Source organism: Diceros bicornis, chromosome 5 (assembly GCF_020826845.1).
Source record: "Diceros bicornis minor isolate mBicDic1 chromosome 5, mDicBic1.mat.cur, whole genome shotgun sequence".
NCBI lineage: Eukaryota > Metazoa > Chordata > Mammalia > Perissodactyla > Rhinocerotidae > Diceros > Diceros bicornis.
In genome coordinates, this window is record NC_080744.1 from 75769091 (window position 1) to 75789512 (window position 20422).

A 20422-nucleotide genomic window follows, 5' to 3' on the forward strand; every position below is an offset into this window, starting at 1 on the left:
GAAGAGGTAGATGTCATTACATCCCATCTATTTTTGTTTATTTTTTTCCCCAGTAATCTGTCTTTTGCCAGTCTCCGTATTAAATTAATACAAAATACACCCTACTTTAAGAAAACACATATAAAACTCTAGGTCTGTATACTAAATGAATTCAATTCAAGGATGCATACAAATTCTCCTTTTCAGAATATTCACTGACATTGCCAGTTCTTCCAATTTCCAAACATCCTACTGCATTCAAGACAGCTTTTGATTTTAAAAATTCAGTTTTAAATGGTAAATTATATAAAGGGATATACCTTTACAATTTAATTCTTAAATCATTCTCTAATTGAACACTGGGTTGGAAGTGTTTTTTTTAAAAAAAATAAAAATAAATGCAGCCTGTTAATAATGGCCTTCATCAAAATGATTATTGCTAAATTTTGCTATATGTTTGTTACCACAATTTAAAGTAAATTTTTTAAAAATGTAGGCCATCCATGTATATGTAAATGATACAGTATTTTACAGAACGACATATGTATCTGAGAATGATAATATAAAATAATGGCAAATTTTCATTGGCAGGATTCAGTTGCCACCTATTCAAATTATTCTTTTTGCATATTTACATTTGAATGCACTCTGATTCTGAAAGTAATATATATATATAGTAAAAAAAACATGAAAAATACAGAAAAGCATAAAGAAGAAAATAAAAATCACTCATAATTTTAAAAAAGATTGTTGCTAGTCATTGAGGAAAGGCAATAAAGCATAGTAGTTAAGAGCATGCTGCCTGGATTAGAATTTCTGTTCTACCATTTACTAACTTTGACTTGAGCAAGTTATTGAACTTGTTATTACTTCCGAGTCTCCATCTGTAAATTGAGGTTAGTAATACTACCAACCTCATATGGTTGTTGTGAAAATTAAATAAGTTGATATATTTAAAGTGCTTAGAATAGTGCCCTGGCACATAAGTGCTATATGTTATTGTTGTATTGTTATTACTCGAATATTTTTGTTCTATAATATCTGGGTTGTTAGGTTTTCAGACAAGCCTGAAAAAAATTTTAGAACCAATAAAATAAAAGTAACAATAACAAGAGCTAGTATTTATAAGGAATTTGTTGTATGGGGAGTTCATCTAAATGCTTCACATATATTATTTATTAATACGTTATTCTCATTTTACAGATGAAACTAAAGCAAAGAGAAGGGAAGTTACATGTTTCCAGTTATCATAATAGAACATATTGCACTAAATTCTTTTGACACTCAAGTTGGGGAGGGGAGAGTGGAGATTGTTGGGAATGGACAGATAATATTTTATTAAGAATGAAGGTAAATTTGCTTCCTTTTGCCATATGAAATGTCTCAAGTGGAACTAAGACTAGAACATAGGGCCTCTGAATCCTGTAGAAATTCTACACCAGATCCTTTAAAAGGTGTCAGTCACATTTATATAGAGTCAGCTCTCATTTATGAATGTTAATGAGGAAGAGCTATAGGAAGCATACTCGAAATATCAGATAGTCATTTTTTCTCATCTTGGAATACATTATACATGATAGAAGCAGGTTTGTCTTTGTGTTGTAAAGGCATATATAAAGAATAACAACATTCCTTTAACACCTAGGCAAGTGGGAACCGAGAGAAGGAAACTAGGAATGGGTTCCATGGCAATATGGGATGTTGGCATGATGGGAAAACCACCTTTGAGCTTAGCATGTTACTTTTAATTTAGTCCTCAGAATTTTTTATATTCTGTGGCTTGAAACAGATTTCCAAGTGGAACTATTTTTGTCTCCCAAGTTTATTTTCAATATTAGGACAAGGCTAGAAAGTCAAATTGTGAATCTTTTGTTCAAAGAGGAAAGTTGTGTTAAAAGGTAACGACATGGTGTGTTATCGTGTTATCTTAATAATATTACCCACTCTAGAACTCTTTCTCATATAGTCTTTTTTTTTTTTGGTGAGGAAGGTTAGCTCTGAGCTAACATCTAATGCCCATCCTCCTTTTTTTTGCTGAGGAAGATTGGCCCTCCATGGCTAACATCCATGCCCATCTTCCTCTGCTTTATATGGGACGCCGCCACAGCATGGCTTGACAAACGGTGCATGGGTGCATGCCCCGGATCCAAACCCGTGAACCCCAGGCCACCAAATCGGAGCGGGCACACTTAACCGCTGAGCCACCAGGCTGGCCCCTCATATATTCTTATTAAGCCTTCACCTTGCAGTATGAAGAGTACTACCCTTTTTTTTCCTTTGCAGATCAGTCAACTGAGGCTTAACTGAGTCACTTGCAAAGTTTAGAGGTTAAAAGTTATGTGACAGTTGGTACTAGTACAGAGTATTCTGACTTAATCTTTCCACAACAACACTCTGTTTCAAAAGTAAATTATCATAACATAACTGGCATGAAAATGATTTTGTAAATGTTATAGACCACTGTTGTACAGGTCAAACATTCTTTAAAGCTCAAGATTCTAAATTCACAGAATCATAGAATCCACATGTTGAAGATATCCAGAAACTCATTTTGGCCTTTGTTCTTAAAACGTTCTTGACTGCAACCCCTAGTAAGAGATACTTTACATAGCATCCCAGTACATGCATGTATATCTGTCTGTACATATAATTGAAACAGAAGTTTTACAAAACAATAGATGCCGTTACTATGTGGAATACATTCTAATTTTTTCCTGCACTGTTGGTTGCAAACCACTAATGAATTGGACTCCCCACTAATGAGTTGCATTTGGCAGTTTGAAAAACATTCGTCTAGGGTAACTGACCAGATTTATAAATTTATGAGACTTTCTTTTTATAGATACACTTAGAATTTCGAAACTAGTGCTGTTACTTAAAGTATTCGCTTTAGGACTGTAGTATGCTTATTGCAATGATGTTTCTGTTGCTCAAAACCATTTTTAAAATTCTAGTTGGAATAGTTGCAATAACCTAAACACTCTTAAATATTGTGTTTTGGCAAATTTTTTATTTTTTTAACAGCCAGAAGGCACTTAAGTGAATTTAGCAAATAAGACAGATAATCAATTAGGCATGCGGTTAGTAAGTTTCAGATACATAAAACAACAAACAAATTGCAGTATAATTATTTCACATTAGAATCTAATGTTGATTTGATGATTAATCTCATAATGACTGAGATTAATCACTGTATATTCATTATTCTATAGATACAAAAAGTATTTGGTAAAGATTTATAGTTGAAATGCTAGATACTAGAGTTTCATAACTGTTAGTAAGAAGTTAAAGCTAAAGATATGAGCAAGTGTATGTCTCATCTGCTTTCAAAAAAAAGTGGATATGTGTTCTAATCAATTAAAAAGTGACGGTTTATACTAAGTGATATTATAAGACCATAAACTGCTTCCCTGTTTATCCAATGTATTTTTCTTTTTCTTTCTTTTTTTGTGAGGAAGATCAGCCCTGAGCTAACATCCGTTGCCAATCCTCCTCGTTTTGCTGGGGAAGATTGGCCCTGGGCTAACATTTGTGCCCATCTTCCTCCACTTTATATGGGATACCGCCACAGCATGGCTTGACAAGTGGTGCGTCGGTGCATGCCTGGGATCCAAACCTGCGAACCCCGGGGTGCCGAAGCAGAGTGCGCGCACTTAACCGCTTGCACCATCTGGCCGGCCCCCCAATGTATTTTTCTTAATTGAAATTATTTTATTTATGGCTTAATTGATATTAAGGCTTAATTCTTGAATTTCTATTCTAATAAACGTAAAGAACTACTAGCGAACAGTTTTGAAGTCACACTTCCATACTCCATTGTTTTTGCTGAAATGATTTAGTTTGAGTAGTCACTTAGGCATTTTGCTGTCTTGACTTCTTTCCATGTCCTAACCTTACAGCCCAGGTTTGTTATACACAAGTAACAGAAAATCTAATTCTGATTGTCTACTATGTATTAATTTCATAACAAATCAGTACTGAGAAAGTAACCCTTTTACAATTCTATTTCTTTTCTGTCCCTTTTTTGCATGAGACTGGATCTTTGCCTGCATTGGCCTTTTACCAGTTTGTTTCCTGTTTCCATTTAAAAAAAAAAATCAGTATCTTTTATTTACTCCCTAGCCCTACTCCTTGTTTTTATTTTGCTTCTCCTTATTTTTATTTTGCTTTCATCCTAATACTAGCAGTCATTTTCTTTTCACTTTATCTTTTCACTCACTAGCTAGAGATGATCGCTATGGAAAATCCTGCAGACTTGAAGAAACAGTTGTATGTGGAATTTGAAGGAGAACAAGGAGTTGATGAGGGAGGTGTTTCCAAAGAATTTTTTCAGCTGGTTGTGGAGGAAATCTTCAATCCAGATATTGGTAAATATTTTAGTGATATGATCATGGTGTCATATCTTTTTGAATTAAGAATTTGTTTACCTAGGTTTGTAAATATTCTCAGTTATGAAAAGCAACAGAAGAAGCTTTTGGTGTGGATTATCTAGAATCACAGATAATGACTTAATTTGTCGGTTTGGGGGGCTCATTTGTATCAGTCATTTATTCAAGTTCTTATTTAGATCACTTAGCCAAATATTCTAATATAGGAAATTATCTCTTAGGTAAATGAAATTGAAAACACTTTAAAATGGTACGTTGGAACTATTGAAGGACTACTTTGCTCTTTTTAGTGTAAAACATCAAGTAGCGTTTCTGAAACGAGTTTCACAGAACAATGGTCTGAAGAACATTGAGAATGTCTCAAAAGTGTGTCATACTCAAAGTTTGGAAACACTCGCTGATATCAAATTAATTAGGTTTATTTGCTACAGGATTTCTTGGGGCTTAATATTGTAATGTTTTCACAAACTTTTTGAACTTCAGAACCCTTTTTCCACCCTGCGTCTAATAATATTTGCCTCCCAGAAGGGTTTTCATTGAACACAGTTTGGGAAAGACTGATCTGCGTATGGCAGTCTGAAAGTGAAGGATTTGAGTTTTACTGATAGACAAAGTGATAGACACAGTAGGCAAAGTAGAACACAGAAAATACTATAGCTTCTTGGATAGTGTACTAACTGGCTAATTCTGAACTGATTCAGTTTCTGCAATATAACTACTTGGTTACCAAGTTTGCTTACTTTTAAAACTGAATGCATAACAATTAGAGGAAAAAGTTTCCACTAAAGGTACCATCAGAATTGTGAAGAAAGCAGCATAGAGTATTGCAGATCATTTCCCTTAAGCGTGAAAATTGAGCTGTTACAGCCTGTTGATGCTCAGTATGTATGTTGAATTGATTTTTCTGTTACTATTTTTCGTCAGTCATATATGTACATACATATGTAAATGGAAGTAGACATTTTGAGTTCATGACTTAAATACAGTTAGGGTAAAACTATATCTGTATTCTAGCTAATGTTTACTAATAATCAGAAGGCTGTGTCATTTGTTCAAGTAAACCAAGACACAGAAAACCATGCTCTTTTTGAGATAGAAATTAATTTATAAGCTACATAAGTTTGGTAAACCTTGTCTCTAGGTTCTGATCTATCTAGAAATGTTAAACATTAGCCATAAAGTATACTTACATTGTATGCAGAAATACTTTTAAGAAAGAACATGTATTAAACAGTTCCACTTGATAGTAAGGTAATTGAAATAATGGCAGTAGAAATATCAAATGGGAATATTTTAGAAGAGCCACTGGTGCTTTCCTTCCAGGGACCTGAGAAAAATGTGCCCAAAATGGAATCTCCTTGGACTTCAAAATTATTATCTTTCATGCACAGAGATGAGCATAGTGACCTGTGTGATTTATTGTCTGATTAATTTGTAGTTTATTGCTCTTGAGACCAAGGACATAGATTTGTGAGCTCTCATCAAATTTTTTGATTAATTATAATTATTTTCAACTATTCTTGACCCTGTTAATACCATATTTATAACTAAATGAAGTTTCTAGCACTTCAGTGAATGTTAATGTTACAACTTAGGTCTGTAAAAAAAATTTAGATCTAAACTGTGAAATTCAGGTATGAATTGGACAATTTTCAAACTGTTATTTTATGAGCATTAAATTGCATTAGAAAAATATAGCTTACTTTATGCTCTTATGATTAAGGGGACATTTTTAAGTTCCTTTTATATTTAACTTTAAATGTGAAAACGAAGAAACATTTTTAAAGCTGTAAAAATTCTTAAAAATTAATTTATTCATGTGCTATATTTATTTTTAAAGTTTGTTCTATTGGAAATTCCCCCTTTTTTCAGACCTAATTCTTAAAATATTTTCATTCAGTTTCATAGTAGCAACTGAAAAACATTTTAATAAAAAAGAAAAAAGTTGTAAATTCAATTAAAATTATCATATAACCTTTTCCTAAGATGTTCATCTAAAGGGAAAATGATAATTCTGCCTTAGTAATGGTTATTCAGATAGGTAAAACCAAAGATTCCTATTTTAAAATGAGTGATATAAAAAAGATCTCCAAGCTTGGGTTTTGAATAGTGAAGACCATGTGAAACTGAAAGAAGACTACAAATACAAACTACTATTGTTTTACTTACTGGCTCACAATTAATGTGTATATTAAATAGCTTTGGATTTTGGACATAATTTAAGTTTATCGAGTTTATCTAAGTTTATGTACTTGGTGTCATCTGGCTTTGTTAGAAAGGTGCTAAAAAAACTTCATAGGACCATTGTGCAATTTTGAAAACAAAAACAAGCTTTTCCTTAATGAGATTCAATATTGTTTTTTAAAACAGTGCATGTGGATTAAGTATGTTTTTATAAGTGAAACATTTTCCATGTATGATAGCTTTTTTCCTTTGTTGCATTTATTTTCACCCATTCAGTGGATAAAGTGTGAATGCAAATTAACTTTTCATTTGTGTTAGTAGAAGATTAGAGAACTTGAATTCAATAAATATTTACCCTAACTTCTTGGAAAATGCCACGAAAATTATAGATTACCTTGTTTCCTTGGCTTCTGAAAATTGTATACTACCACTTGCCATAATTTGTAGCAGTTATATATTTGAACTTTGGTTTCTCAAGTGCTAATGTAATAGAGAAAAAAGTTTTTGTATATCTAATACATATAAGTTTACTTATGTAATTATGTTTATATTGTATTGTTCATCAGTCTAATAAAATTAATGTATTTTTAAAAATCATTTCTTATAGGTATGTTCACATATGATGAAGCTACAAAATTGTTTTGGTTTAATCCATCCTCTTTTGAAACTGAGGGTCAGTTCACTCTGATTGGCATAGTCCTGGGTCTGGCTATTTACAATAACTGTATTCTGGATGTACATTTTCCCATGGTTGTCTACAGGAAGCTAATGGGGAAAAAAGGAACTTTTCGTGACTTGGGAGACTCTCACCCTGTAAGTCTGTCATTTTTTTATGTGATCTTTCAGATTTCATTTAAAAGCAAAAATATAGTTTAATTTATATTAAAAAATTTAAAATTTTCATTTGGAATATTTATTAATATTTATACCTAGTAAGATAAAATTATTTTAATCTGTCTGAAGTACCCTGAACACTTAAAAACTCAACAGGGAAATTTTTTGTGTGTTGCTATCAGCAAGCAGGTTTTGTAAGATTGATTCTGTAGAAAAGTGTTTTTAAACATTTGGTTTGTTTTTTATTGAAATCATGTGAGAATGCCAGGTGAAATCAGAGCTGCCCTGGGTAAGGGGCTTGGTGGCTACAGTTAGTGTATCTGTTTCTCTCGCAAGCCCCTCCCTAACTGTGAGACACCTCTGAGGTTCTCATAGAGTACAGTGTGAAATCCGTTGCTAAGCTGGTTGTGTGGAGTTTCTCAGTAGAGAAGGGTACATCATCCATGACTAACAATCTTTCTTTCATTTCTATATTGTAAACTATTTGGGGGATAAGAGGGATACTATCTATGTTTTAATTCTTATCATCAATTTTTTTTTTCTTCCAAGAAGAGTGATACAGACTGTGGTATTTTGTAGTTCTATAGTAGCCTTAATTTTCCATTTCTGATTGTTAGGTTCTATATCAGAGTTTAAAAGATTTATTGGAGTATGAAGGGAATGTGGAAGATGATATGATGATCACTTTCCAGATATCTCAGACAGATCTTTTTGGTAATCCAATGATGTATGATCTAAAGGAAAATGGTGATAAAATTCCAATTACAAATGAAAACAGGAAGGTAATACATGTTTTTATATCGTCATTGTCTTCGTCGCTTTATTAACAAAATTTGAAAGCATATATGCTTGTAATTTTTAAAGAAGTATCTAATATAGTCAATACAGAGACCAAAGAAATCAAGTAACCAAGTTCCTGCAAATGAAATAGCCACCGTTTTCTATTGGGTTTAAGCTGATGTGAGAGCACATAGTTGGGCACTAAACCCTTTTTAGAGAAACAGGACAGGAGTAGGAGATAGTGAATGACTCAGTGTGTCTGTAATATAAAGAAGAAGCAGAGTGTTTCTCATATTAGGCTATAAAGGGTAGGGAAACAGGGATCTTATGAATAAGGTCTTTATCACCCAACAAATAGTAATTGCATTTAATGTACACAGATATATATGTGACTTAAATACACTTCTGAAAAGTATTCTTTAAGTCAGATTTGTGTTTTCTGTTGACTAGAAAAGTATGCATCTAGAAGCAACAGGGAATAACCCAGAATATAATAGGAAAATTATGATAAATAAACCTTTGAAAAACATGTTTATATTAATATAATTTTTGATAAAATATTATACTCACTAAGAATACAGAGTACATTGTCCTTTTGTGATTTGGTACAACAGCTTATGTATCAGGTAAAACACCAACATTTTTGCTGAACTGGATACAGTAGGCAGCTTCCCAAATATTCTAGAATAGAAAACATGAGACTCCCTGGTTTGCTCAAATCCAGTACATTACATTCTATTAAAAATGTTAGCTTTTATAAATAGATGTATGCATGGTTTAAATGTCTCTGTGTTTGCGCACCTAGTTGAGGGAACCTCAAAATTGTGTTGAAGCCCAGCTTTTATATTCAGTCTTGTTTAATATAATATCAAAGTGAAACATATATATTATTTGTCTATGTACATGGCCTTTTTACAGTTTAATATTGGCTGTCGCAAAGAGCTGTGAAACTGTTAAAGGTATTTTCCTTTGAATGTGTGAAGTTTGAATTTTTGAAAACATTCTTGGATGTATTTTCTTTGGGAAAATGAAAACAAAAAAGCTATGCAGCCTAGTAGCTGCATTGTTTTGTTTGTATAGCATATTATAAGAAGTTCTTGTGGTTAATGTTTTCTGCAGGAATTTGTCAATCTCTATTCTGACTACATTCTCAATAAATCAGTAGAAAAACAGTTCAAGGCTTTCCGGAGAGGTTTTCATATGGTAACCAATGAATCTCCCTTAAAGTACTTATTCAGACCAGAGGAAATTGAATTGCTTATATGTGGAAGCCGGGTAAGAAAGCAAGTGTCTGCAAAAGTATCATGTATTGATTTATTGTTTGTGATGGTGTGGTATAGAAGATGTTAAAACATTTTCTTGAATTTGCAGAATCTAGATTTCCAAGCACTAGAAGAAACTACAGAATATGATGGTGGCTATACCAGGGACTCGGTTCTGATTAGGTGAGGTGCTTAATTCTTAAAAGGAAGATTTAATTCACCAAGGGGGGGCGGTGTAGGGTGTGTGTGTGCTGTGTGCTTTATGCTTTATGGACCTTTGTCTCTAGGTACTACTTCCAAAATAAGCAAACTCACAAATTCTTAGGCTATAAAATTGGAAGTGTTTTTGTAATCCCCAGTTTTTATTGTTAATCTTGTGATTTATTTCCTGAAATGTTTTATGTAAGTCACATTTTCTTGTGCATTTGGGGTATAAATTATCTGATATTCTTAGTGATTTTGATTAGACTGTGTTTACTGCTGGTGAGAAGATGATAAAAATAGAACTACCACATCTGAATATTTCTCTTTTGAACTCTGTGTTTGTGAACTCTTACTTACCTACCCTGTATGAAGCACCTTTTCTGTGAATTGGTACATTCATTTATTTAGTCCTTATGATCACATACCAAGATACGTAGTTAGTATTTCTCTTTGTCACATGAAGAAACTGAGCCTCAGATTCTCACAGAAAGAGGTAGAGATTCCCAATGTTATCTGCTTCCAAGCAGATGCTCTTGCTACTGTACTGTCTCTTTTTTGTACTATGTATCCAATCCTGAAAGACATAAGCTTCCTCCTCTCCTGTTGAGATGGGTAAAAGGGGACAAAGATGCCTTTTTGGCATCAACTGGAGGGGTGAGGTGAGATGGCATGTAAACAGATAACTTCTAGAGATTGTCTCTGAAGATTACTGCTCTAAGACTCAAGTATGTGAACACCGGAATGAATAGCAACTGTATCTAGAAATAAATATGTTATTTTATATTATTTTATGTTACATTATTTTCTTTTGTTCTTTATCCTGGTTTGTAGGAGGTTACTAATATCTCTTCTTGTTAGTACACCCTTGTTCATTTCTAGCAGCAGTCATGAACTTACTCTTAGCAACCACTATTCTGCTACTTGCTTGAAGTTTCAAGGGTAACCCATAAAAAGGTTGAGATAACATGACGATAGGAAAACCTCACTTGTGAGTCACAAGGAGTATCATGGGCAGTATCTCTGTTAGTGATATTATTCATCACAAATAGGACTTTGTAGCATCTTAATGTTTCTTTGAGAATAGTTAAAAATATCTTATGCTGTTCTTTTGTGGAAAAATTATTTTTAAAATTATGGTCTTAATTTTATTTCTAGCTTTTATAAGAACGTAATTCCTACTTGATACATATTTTAAGATAACATGTGAATGCATGGTTTGAAGGGCAAGCTAGTACTATGTGAAATGACAGGGATATAGTAGCTTCCAACTCATTCTCACAGTTAATGATATTCTAAAAACCTTTTTAAACAAAATTCAACTTCTAAGTTTTGTCAACATAAATATGAAAGTATTAATTTGTTAAATAGAATCTACAGCTAGTAGGAAGTTGACGACTTAGAATAGTGATTACAATACCAAGAAAAAAATGGCAGTATTGGTAATTTGGTTGGTATTTATTTCATATAAAATATTCAGAATTCATTAAAATGAGTTGAATAAAAAACTTTGAAACTGTTAATACATTTCAACTGAAAATTAGCAGCGTAACATTTTGTACAATGTAAAGCACCACTGGAAATAATGATTTTAATTTTAAATATTTTAAAAAGATAATTCTACTAAAACTTTTGCCAATAATAAAATTAATGAAAATAAGTTATTGTTCCAAAAATAACCTTATATTTAAAACATGAACATTTAAAAGTATAGCATTAATAAAAACAAAGTATGAAAATGTTGAGTCACAAGCAAGTTTTTGTGTATGTTTTCCAGTTGCTGATAAAGCTCTCCCTGATTTCATTTGTTTGACTGCTAAGAGTCTTGGAGATATCTTTTCAAATGCTGCCCCCCCTACTTTTTTGGGGTGAGAGGCAGGAACTGCAGTTTTTTTTTAACTGATAGTTTCTGTTTCAAAAGCTTGATCAGATTCAGATTTGATCCATCCTTCCCTTTCACCCCCTGTTAATGTGATTAATTCCATTGAATTTTTTAATGTTATATCAGGCTGCCATTCCTAGATAAGTCCAACTTAGTTGTAGTCTGTTAGTTTATAAATATATTATTCTGTTTGTTTTGCTAACATTTTGTTAAGAATTTTTTTGTATATATTCATGAGGAATATTGACCTGTAATTTCCTTTTCTTGTATACATTTATCAGGTTTTCATGCCCTCATATAATGAGTTGATAAGAGTACCCTTCTTTATTTTCAGAAATATTTGTTTAAGATTATTTTTTTCTTAAATATTTAATTGAATTCACCAGTGAGACTATCTGGGCCTGGAGAATTCTTTTGGAAAGATTTTTGTTTGTTTATTTTTTTAAATTTTATTTTGAAATAATTATAGATTCAATGGAATTTTTTTAAGTACAGGTTGGTTGTGTGTACCCTTCATTCATTTTCCCACAGTGGTAACATCTTGCATAACTATAGCACAATATCAAAATCAGGAAATTGATGTCGGTACAACCTATAGGTCATATTCAGATTTCATCAGTTTTTCATGCATGTGTGTATAGTTCTGTGCACTTTTATCACATATATATATTTGCATAACCACTACCATAATCAAAGTACAGAACTGTTTCATCACCAGAAGGCTCCCTTGTATTATTCCCTTATAGCCATACTCACACCCCTCCAGCATAATTCCCTTGAAATTTGTCAAAGTTGTTGCATATATCAACAGTTCATTCCTTTTTATTGCTGCATGGTATTCCATGATACAGATGTACCACAGTTGGTTTAACCATTCAGCTGTTAAAAGGACACTTGAGTTGTCTTCAGTTTTTGACTATTAAGTATAAAGCTGCTATGAACATTTAGGCACAGATTTTTATGTGAACGTAGGTTTTCTTTTCTCTGGGATAAGTACCCAAGAGTGCAATCACTAGGCGTATAAGTGCTTGTTTAGTTTTTTAAGAAACTGCCAAACTACTTTCCAGAGTTGCTGTACCATTTTACATTTCCCTGGGTGATAGATGAGTGATTGTTTCTCCATATCATTGCCAGTATTTGGTGCTATCAAAATTATTGGTTTTTGTGTTTTTTTGTGAGGAAGATCAGCCCTGAGCTAACATCCATGCCAATCCTCCTCTTTTTGCTGAGGAAGACTGGCCCTGAGCTAACATCTATTGCCAGTCCTCCTCCCTTTTCTCCCCAAAGCCCCAGTAGATAGTTGTATGTCATAGTTGCACATCCTTCTAATTGCTGTATGTGGGACGCCGCCTCAGCATGGCCGGACAAGCAGTGCGTCAGTGGGCGGCTGGGATCTGAACCCGGGCTGCCAGTAGCGGAGCACACACACTTAACTGCTAAGCCACAGGGCCGGCCCCAAATTGTTAATTTTATCCATTTATCCATTCTGTTAGATATGCTGTGATATCTTATTGTGGTTTAATTTGAATTACCCTGTTGGCAATGATGTGGAGTATCTTTTCATGATTTGCCATCTGCCTATTGTTTTTGTTGAAATGTCTGCTTTTTACTGTTGAACTTTGAGTTCTCTATATATTCTAGTCCTTTGTGAGGTATGTGGTTTGCAAATATTTTCTCCCACTCTATCACTAGTCCTTTGATCTTCTTAACAGAATCTTTTGCATAGCAAGTTTTTAATTTTGATGAACTCTAATTTTTCCTTTTATGGATGATACATTTGATGTCAAATATGAAACTCTTGGCCTAGCCATAGGTCCTGAAGATTTTCTTCTATTTTTTTTTTTTCCCTAAAATTTTATAGTTTTACATTTTACTTTGGAATCTTTGGCCCATTTTGAGTTCATTTTTGTATAATATGAGAGATTTAAGTCAAAATTCACTTTTTTGCCAGTGGATATCCATTTGTTCCCATACAGTTTATTGCAAAGGCTATCCTTCCTTTGCTGTTATTTGTACCTTTGTCAAAAATCAGTTGGTAATGTTTGTGTGAATCTATTTCTGAATTCTCTCTGTCCTTACATTGATCTGTGTGCCTGTCCATCCTTCTGCCAGTACCACACGGTCTTTATTACCATAGGTATATGATAAGCATTAATGTCACATAGAGTGCTTACTCCCATTTTAAAAGAAAAATTTCTTTTCCAAATTATTTTAGCTACTCTTTGCTTTTCTATGTAGATTTTATATTCATCTTGTCTGTTTCTACAAAAAACCTTGCTGAGATTTTGATAGGAATTACACTAAGATCAAATTGAGGAGAATTGGCATTTTTACTATGTCAACCATTCTAATCTGTGAACACAGTATTGTCCCCTGTTTATTTAGATCTTTGATATCTTTCATCAGCATTTTGTAATTTTGGCATTTTGTAATTTTCGGCATACAGATCCTGTATTTGTTTTGTTTGATTTATACCTAAGTATGTGATTTCCTCTGGAGCAATTATAAATGGTATTTTATTTTTATTTTCAGTTTCCACATGTTTGTTAGTATATGGAAATGTGATTGATTTTTACATGTTGTTCTTATATCCAAAGACCTTGTTAAGCTCACTTATTTTAGAAGTTTTTTTTGTAGACTTACTGGGGTTTTCTGTGTAGGCATTCATGTTATCTGTAAATAGGGACAGTTGCATTTCTTCCTTTTAAATTTGTTGCCTTTATTTCTTTTTTCCTGTCTTTCTATGCTGGCTAGAACTTTTTTGTGTATGTGTGTGAGAAAGATTAGCCCTGAGCTAACATCTGTAGCCAATCCTCCTCTTTTTGCTGAGGAAGATTGGCCCTGGGCTAACATCCGTGCCCATCTTTCTCTACTTTATATGTGGGATGCCTGCCATAGCAAGGCTTGATAAGCGATGCATAGGTCTGCACCCAGGATCCAAAGCTGTGAACCCTGGGCTGCTGAAGCAGAGCATACAAACTTAACCACTACGCCACCGTGCTTGCCCCAGGAACTTTTAGCATTATTCCTAATCAAAGTAGTAAAAGCAAAAACCTTGCCTTGTTCTCATATTTAGCAGAAAGCATTCATTCTTTAAACATTAAGTTTGATGTTAATGTATTTAGTGCTCTACGAATTCAAGGAGATTCCCCTCTATACGTTGTTTGCTGCGAGTTTTATCATGAATAGGCGTTTGGTTTTTGTCAAATGCTTTTTCTGCATCAGTTGATAGGATCATCATTTTTCTTTATCCTGAATTTTCCAATATTGAACCAGCCTTGCATACCTGATTCAATCCCATTTGGCTTATTGTTGAATTCTACTTGGTAATTGGTTGATGATTTTTGTCTTTAAGTTCATGAGAGATATTGGTCTGTAATTAGGTCTTTTTTTGTATTGTCTTGGTCTGGTTTTAATATCAAGGTTAATCCTGGCCTCATGAAATAGTTGGGAAGTGTTGTACTTTCTGGAAGAGATTGTGTTAAAGTGGTATTTATTCTTTCTTAAATGTTTGGTAGAATTCTCCTATGAAGCCATCTGGGCCTGAAGGTTCTCTTTTTGGGGAGCTTTTAATTTTAAATTTAGTTTCTTTAATGGTTATAGGACTATTAAAATTACCTTTCATACTGGGTGAGTCGTGGTAGTTTGTGTTGTTCGAGTAGATTTATTTCATTTAAGTTGTCAAATTTATGTTTGCAGAGTTCATAATATTCCCTTTTTATCTTTTGGACATCTGTAGGTCTGAACTGATCATCCCCTTTTTTATTCCTGATAGTGGTAATTTGTGTTTTCTGTTTCCTGGTCAGTCTTGCTGAGAGGTTTATCAGAATTATTGATCATATTGAAGAGCCAGCTTTTTATTTCTCTTTCTTTTCCTGTTTTCAGTTTCATTGATTTTTGCTCTTTATTATTTCCTTCTTTGTTTTGGGCTTATTTTGCTCTTCTCGTTCTAGCTTAGTAAGGGTAGAAACACTGATTATTGATTTGAGACCCTTCCTCCTTTCTAATGAAAGCATTTAATGCTTTAAATTTTATTCTTGGCATTGCTTTAGCTGTATCCCAAATATTTTGATATGTTGTATTGTCATTTTTCTTCCTTTGTATTTTTTAAAATTTATTTTGAGGCTTCGTCTTTGACCCTTATTTACATAGAAGTATGTTGTTTAATTTCCAGGATTTTGGGATATTTTCCTGTTTTTTTCTTTCTGTTGTTGATTTCTGGTTTGATTTCTTTAAGGTCAGAGAACTTATTCTCCATGAATTGAGTACTTTTGAATCTGTATTCCGTGCTGGTGGGTAGAGTGTTCTGTAAATGTCAATGTAGATACTATGGGTTGATGCTTTTGCTGATTTTCTGACTAGTAGTTCTATCAGTTGCTCAGAGAGGAGTGTTGAATGCTCTGTAGTGGTGGATTTGTCTGTTCGTCGTTTCACCTCTATCAGTTTTTGCTTTATGTATTTTGATCTTTTGTTTGGTGCATACACTTAGAGCTCTGGTATATCTTTTTGGTGGATTGATCCTTTTATCATTATATGATGTGCCTTTTTGTCACTACTAATTTTCTTTCCTTCAAAATCTACTTATCTGATAATAATGTTAATCCTCTTTAACACTTTTTTTAAATTAAACTTTTTATTTTGAGATAATTGTAGCAGTATATAAGAGTATCTCTTTTCCTACAATTTTCCAAATTCCGAGTGTTGTTAAACTAGGATGTTTACCTATCTGCTAGATGAGAAATGGTATTTAAGTGTAGTTATAATTTATGTTTTCCTCATTATGAATGAGGGTGGCCATCTTTTCTTGAACTTAAGAGCTATTTCTATTTTTTATAGTCTTGTTCATTTTGCTGCCTAGTTATTGGTCATTTTCTTCATTTTTAGGAACTGTGTGTTAGGGAGATGCGCACTTTAACTTTGGTAAATTTGCAAATATTTTTTCCTAGTTTGTCATTTGTCTTTTGACTTTGCTTGCAGGATTTTTTGGCCAAGTGAAAGCTTTTATGTTTATATAGTTAAATATTGATCTTTTCCTTTATTCTGCTTTGGTGTGTATTTCTGTAGATTTTTCTTTTTTAAATTCATTTTCTTGCTTTTTTGTTTCTGATCTCTGTGTCCCTAGAAGAAATTATGGTCATTTTGCTGCTTCTTTGGACACCTTGTAAATTAGTCTTTATTTCCAAGTTTATTTTGTGTATTTGAGTATTTTTATGTATTCTCATTTCTATTTCAGATTTGTACATCTCTCTCTGAGTTTTGTGTTTCTGATTAATGGTGTTTGTTCCCATCTGTTGTTGGATTTTCCCTTCATGTTAGAATGTGGTTGTCACAGATTTCCCATTCTTCACAACTGAATTTCTGGTGTGTACTTTATTCTGCCAGAAAGTTTTGCTTCTCATTTATTTGCTGGACTTGTTTCATAATGTCTTTATTTGGATTTTGGAATTCTGTTTTTCTCATTTATCTTTCTGTATGTTAGATTTTTCTGGACCTGCTATTAGTAGATCTCATGGGAGAGTGGGGAGAGTTTGGGTCCAGGCTTTAGTGGTCTCTCAATAGAAGGTCTTTTGTTGCTGTGAAAGTGGCAGTTTCTTTGATAAATATGGTTATGTGGTCCAGCGCCTTCTGATTCTTCAGTTCCATCTTGTTTAATTAGGGCCTTTTTCATCAGCTGCTTCCATCCCTTTACAGCCAGAAGCTACTTTCAAGGGACACCACTGCCTCCCAACGTGCCCTCCATCTCTTCCAGGCAGGTGCCTTCCTGAGACTGCCATTTCTGGTCCCAGGTACTTTCTAAGTCCCTTCCTTTTAGCCACCTGTTGCCAGTGCCCTTACCTGCCCTTAGTAGTCCACTCTTGGGGTGCGGCTCTGCCTTCTGGGGTGAACCCTAGCCCGTGTTATTCTGCACACCCTGCTCTTCCACATAGTCCTGCTGGGCTCTGCGAGTGTCGGCTCCGTTGTTCATGCTTCATTTTTACATGTCACTTGGAGTTTGCTGCTCTATTTTCCTAGTTTAATCTAGGCATAGGTTATGGGTATTTTTATTGAATTTTCTCTCCTTATTGATAGGGATAGGTTTTAGGAGATGTGAATGGGATGTGATCCATACAGCTACTATTATGTTGAAACAAAGAGGTTTCTTTTTTTTATTTTTGGTTTCCTAAATAGTTCTTAATTCAGAATTTTAATATAGAACATAACACTTAGAGGAAGAGAAGAATTTTGTTCAGTAAATGTTTTCATTATATGAACTGATAGTAACCTCAGTATTTTAAGTTCTAATTTTTTAAAGAGAACCAAAGAAACAGCTCCTAAATAATATAGCCAGACTGGTCAAGGTGACCACTGCTGGTCTGCTACTTCCTTCAGGGTCTGTCTCCTACACTCCAGGGCACCCTTCATCTTTCTCTTCAGATGTGGCTGGTTCAGTTAGGCTTTGGAGCACTCCTGCAGTGTGAGGAGGCTTGATTACCACCCATTGTAGGGCAGCTGTTCTGCCCTGACAGAGGGCTCTAGGCTATAGCCGACTTGTTTTTTCTTCCCAGCTAGCCAAAAGGAATGACCTAAACTCTGTGATTTCTTTCCTTCCTGAGAGATGCATCTGCAAGTTCAATGCCCAATTTCCTGTTGTTGTATTTCTTTATTGTTTCTTCTAGGTGAGTGGCAGGTTTGCAGAAACTGAGGGGTGTGGTGGATGTTAGAGTGTCAGGGAAGGGAAGTAGCAAGACACTGGAGAGAGCCAAGAAGTCTAATAAAGCTGCTAACCTGTGTCAGAAATAATGGCATTGTACCAACAAAAATGCCAGCATTTTGGTAACTGAAATTGTATATACTGGACTACTAGAATATCAAAAGCTAGAATTATAATTATGGATGTGGGAAGTGTGATGTTCTCTGACAAGATTCTGGAAAGAACTTTTCAAATAAATAATTAAAATGCATTCTTTCACCAATTAAACATGTTCTTATTTTTTCTAAAATATTGAAATGTTTTAGCAGAGAATTAGTCTATATGTTAAATTTATGGGTACCTGATTATCCAAACGAGCATGCCAAGATTGTTCTTAAGGAGCTTACATTTTGTTTTTAGAGTGACTAGAACAAGCATCATTATAACATGACTTTTATCACATAGGTTTTAGGAATTGTAGGGATTAAATCATCCTCTAAAATAACTGCATATGGCAGAAATATCATAATAATCCTCCATTCTCCCTTGCATAGCACACACTATTGATAAAAGTCTTCTAGTTTATGTAAAAATTGTATACTTTTGTATTACTATTATTAGATGTGTAGGTTGTATTTTTGTTTGTTCATTGGTTTGTTTTTCTTTTCTCCTTAATCTGTGTCACCTTTTCCCCCAAAGTTAATAAGGTACGCATAGACTAAGAGAATAAGGAAAGACAGATGAATAAAACATATATACCCGAAAACATCTGGAGTTAATTTTTCAGAGTATTTCCTTTCAGTCATTTTCAATTCATGGGATTTGGGTTTTGGATTTTGTCTTTTGTTTGTTACTGAGTATGTATTGTGAATATGCCATAGTTTACATAATTATTTCCTATTGTTGGATACTTAGGTTTACTAGTTTTTGCTTTTATAAATAATGCAGTGATGAACATAAACTTATATGTTTTTAAAACTGTTTCCTTAAGATAAATTTGCATAAGTGGAATTCCTAGATCGCCAGGAATGAATCTTGAGGGTTCCTGATACTAACTTCCAAGTTGTCTTCTAATATGGTTTTAATACAAATCATAAACTTATATTAGGGCTAGTTGTAACGAATGCCAAACTAAAATCAGTATTATATTTTTTCTCATTAGAGAGTTCTGGGAAATCGTTCATTCGTTTACAGATGAGCAGAAAAGACTCTTCTTGCAGTTTACAACGGGCACAGACAGAGCACCTGTGGGTGGACTAGGAAAATTAAAGATGATTATAGCCAAAAATGGCCCAGACACAGAAAGGTAATTATTAAATTGTGACTACATAGCAAAAACCTTGCATTCCACATCACACACATGTGAACTGTCGATTAGCTTCTGAGCACTTTTACAATTTATATAGAAATCTCCAAATCACATGACACATTATTTCAGAGAATATTTTGCTAATATTGTTTGAGGAAATTTTTTAAACACTGGCCTACTTAAAAATTATTATAGGGCTTACTTGATTTGGAATTTTGCAAATTGGTCTGATTTATTCAGTTTTTGGTTCAGAATTTTTTAATTGAAAGCCATATTATGTAATCTATTTAGAGTAAGTTAAATTAAGGCTCAGGAGGTTGTCTGTTCAGCACTAGATTATGCTAGAATCCCCAATTTCATAATCTTGACTAATTTTGTTCTGTCTCTATTGTATAAATTAACATGTTTGATGAGTAGGGACCATACATGAGCAGTAGCATACAGGCATACCTCGTTTTATTGCTCTCTGCACATACTGCGTTCTTTTACAAATTGAAGGCAAGACCTTCCAGCAAAAAGATTACGACTTGCTAAAGGCTCGGATGATGGCTAGCATTTTTTAGCAATAAAGGTTTTTTTTTTTGTTTGTTTGTGAGGAAGATTGGCCCTGAGCTAACATCTGCCAATCCTCCTCTTTTTGCTGAGGAAGAGTGGCCCTGGGCTAACATCCATGCTCATCTTCCTCAACTTTATATGGGACGCTGCCACAGCCTGACTTGACAAGTGGTGCATCGGTGCGTGCCCGGGATCCAAACCGGGGAATCCCAGGCCGCCACAGCGGAGCGCATGCACTTAACCGCTTGTGCCGCCGGGCCAGCCCCAGCAATAAAGTAATTTTTAATCAAGGTATGTACATTGTTTTTTTAGACATAATGCTAGTGCACGCTTTATAGACTACAGTATAGTATAAACAACTTTTTATGCACTGGGAAA

At 33.9% G+C, this 20422-nt stretch overlaps 1 protein-coding gene across 3 annotated transcripts in view; it reads left to right on the top strand.

Moving 5' to 3' along the window:
* UBE3A (ubiquitin protein ligase E3A) overlaps window positions 1-20422 on the top strand; it is a 124523-nt gene that overhangs the window by 36535 nt on the left and 67566 nt on the right. For 2 of the 3 annotated variants that reach the window (XM_058542252.1, XM_058542251.1), the window contains 6 exons: window positions 4202-4346; window positions 7159-7364; window positions 8003-8167; window positions 9285-9440; window positions 9537-9610; window positions 19343-19486. In XM_058542252.1, coding sequence (XP_058398235.1) covers window positions 4202-4346; window positions 7159-7364; window positions 8003-8167; window positions 9285-9440; window positions 9537-9610; window positions 19343-19486 — 890 coding nt within the window. The remainder of the gene's footprint in view (window positions 1-4201; window positions 4347-7158; window positions 7365-8002; window positions 8168-9284; window positions 9441-9536; window positions 9611-19342; window positions 19487-20422) is intronic. The other variant, XM_058542253.1, reaches the window with a different exon arrangement.